Genomic DNA, 2836 nt, shown 5'->3' with positions numbered 1-2836 from the left:
TTTGGGGTTCCTCGGTCCCTCTGAAGAATTCAGGGCAAGAATTTTACGTGTTGGGTGTCCTCCTGCATGTGCGAGCGGCTGTGAATCTAGCAGACCCATATGACCCTTTGATGGAGGGGTCAGGCCACACTCTGACAGAGCAGCCCACCATTCTAACAGCCTCTCTACAGCAGGACTGCCATGCATTCCTCCCTCTCGTCTCTGTTGACGTGCCATTCTCTCCAGTACAGGCCCCTTTCATCCCAGCTCTCTTGATTTTTTGCAAGGAGATTCGGATTATTTCACAACACAAAAGTTAAAAGGAAATTCAGACACAAAAACGGTGATTCAGATGCAGTATGATGAAAAGGGGTCATATAAAATTTCAATTTTCCTCTCAGTTTGTATACTTACATGGATAATTTGTATGTATCTCTATTTTAAATATCTTTTATTCTGCAATCTTGCTGCCTTTCATTTTTGTGCAAACCTTTGTCTTAGTAGACATATCTTGATGCATAATAAATAATAAAATATAGAGATTAGTTGTATACCATAATACAGACATGTTTTAAAAAGGGTTTCTAAGTAGGCCTAGGACCTATCAGTTAAGTTCTCCCCAAACGAGCTTGATGGGCCGAATGGCCCCCTCTCGTTTGTAAATTTCTTATGTTCTTATGGGGTCTTTACGGAAAGCAGGGAGAAACCACGAACGCAAGACACATTAAACACTAACACTGACTTTAATGACCGGGGGGGTATTTCACGAAGCAGGTTTTGCAAACTCTGGGTTTAAACTTGAACTCTGAGTTGATTAACTCTGAGATGTCAACCTCTGAGTTTTTGGTTTCAGAACAGGTGATAACGATTAGTTTACAAAACTCTGAGTTCAATTAACCCTGATTGTCACGCGTGCACGAGCACATAAAAAGGCTCTATCAATGGCATCCAGAGAAAATGATTCACCATGACAACACAAGGAAACAAATCTCGCGCTTCCAATTTCACCCCAGTGGAGCTTGAATTATTAATGATGGCGTATGCTGAATATGAGCATGCCATATCAAAAAAAGGAAACACGATTGCTGCTGCGAAAGAACGGGAACAAGCGTGGCAGAAAATAGCTGACCGAGTGAATGCGTAAGTATTGATAAGAACGATGTTGATTGATGTATATTTAAGAAATAATACTAGTTTTTCTATATTCTCTCTAATTTAATTTCGTTGTTACAGTTGTAACCCAGCAGGCATAAAGCGCACTTGGCAGCAAATAAAGATGAAGTATAAAAATATAGTACAAACAGGTAGGCACTGGACGATTGGGAGGTTTTGCTTGTCTATAAGACACAAAAGCTACAGTTTCATCTTAAATCTGGCAGCATGTAATATTGTTTAAATCTTTTTACAAGGTTCTAAATGTGGGCTTGGGTGCATATGTTCACATTTTACCTACATATTAGCCAATAGGAAAAAGGCAGAGGCCCGAAAAACTGGTGGGGGTCCACCACCAACACCTCTCACAGAGGCTGAAGAGATGGCTCTCAGCCAAAACACTGGCCGGCCCATGGCTGATGGCATCCTAGGAGGAAGCTCCTCCGATACAGCCATGCCCCAGGACAGAAGTTCTTACATAAGAAGTAAGTAATTCATATGAATGATGTATGTGCATTTGTCCAGTGTTGGCTCAGTGATGGCTATCCATTAAACTCATCATCAAACCCATCATAATCGAACCGATTGTAATTTATTTAAAAGTTATAGATGAGTATAATTTGATAGATGTCATTACTTCATGTACATACTGTTGAAAGACTGTGATATTTGAAAGACTGCCCACTGTTGTAAAAGTTATATTGAAAATGTGCAGGTCTCTGTTGATGAATTGCCTGTAATCCACATTGTCTTGCAGTTACTGATGGAGTAATCTCTGTTGTGGAACCGCCAGACACCCATGAAATGGTACATACTCTTCTCGAGATTTTTCATACTATGTCTTTCATTATTGGTGTATGCAAGTAAGAGAGTCTTCACTACAGGATGAAGACACCTTGTCAGCTGTCACAGGGAGGGAAGATGTAGAGCAGCCTATGGTATGCACTTTCTAACAAATACGTCATGTAAGTGATGCACCATTTTAAAACATTTATCCTTTCTTCACAGAGCAATGCAGAGAATCTCCAGGGTGAACCGACTGCATCCACAGCCACAGCGCAGCTTACCTCTGTAAGATGCTTCAGTATTTGCCTGCCAGTTATTGAAAAATTGGATTAAGAATCATTCTTCTCATTAAATGAAAATGTTGTTAGCTACAAGTGTCTGTTTTCTAAGTTATATTCATAGTGGTACAATTTTCACAGTGCAATACTGCCAAGATGTAACATTTTTGTGTATTCTAATAGCTCCCTGTAAAGCAGTTGTACAAAATATACCTTGAGAAACAAATTGAAAAATCGGATCTGGAAATGGAACACATTAAACAAAAAATGCAGAAAACCCTAATAGAAATACAAATATTGGAACATCAGTTAAAGGTGGGTAGTGGCACAAGTTGATGGATCGTTAACTGTCTTTCAAAACAAAATATTAAAATACTGTTTTGCATATTCAATTACAGGAAATAAAGAAGAGTTCATAAAATGATTGTCATTTGTTTTTATTTGCAACTTATTTACTGGAAATGATTAGAACATATTGCGTTTCGAACAGCTTGTCCATCTGTTGCATCAACAGGAATGTCAGGGTTGTTATCAGGGTCAACCTCTGGGGCAGCAACCCAGGTTTCTCTTCTCATCATTGCAATATTGTGCAGGACTACGCATGCAACAATGATATCACAGCTCCTTTCTGGGGTGGCACG

General features: G+C 39.4%; 1 protein-coding gene across 2 annotated transcripts; it reads left to right on the top strand.

Annotated features, from left to right (window-relative positions):
* Positions 1-729: 729 nt before the first annotated feature.
* Positions 730-2616, top strand: LOC140578530 (uncharacterized). 2 transcript variants are annotated; one of them, XM_072699991.1, is made up of 7 exons: positions 730-1119; positions 1213-1283; positions 1440-1616; positions 1889-1938; positions 2016-2069; positions 2140-2202; positions 2379-2616. In XM_072699991.1, exons 1-7 carry the CDS (start codon positions 947-949, stop codon positions 2529-2531), a joined length of 741 nt encoding a protein of 246 aa, XP_072556092.1. In that variant the 5' UTR covers positions 730-946; the 3' UTR covers positions 2532-2616. The 2 variants fall into 2 exon arrangements, 1 of the variants encoding a protein (XP_072556092.1); XR_011982780.1 differs by lacking the exon at positions 2016-2069 and having other exon boundaries at positions 2140-2616.
* The last annotated feature ends 220 nt before the right edge of the window (positions 2617-2836 follow it).

Source organism: Paramormyrops kingsleyae, chromosome 15 (genome assembly GCF_048594095.1).
Source record: "Paramormyrops kingsleyae isolate MSU_618 chromosome 15, PKINGS_0.4, whole genome shotgun sequence".
Classification (NCBI taxonomy): domain Eukaryota; kingdom Metazoa; phylum Chordata; class Actinopteri; order Osteoglossiformes; family Mormyridae; genus Paramormyrops; species Paramormyrops kingsleyae.
This window is presented reverse-complemented; position numbering and strand designations above follow the sequence as displayed.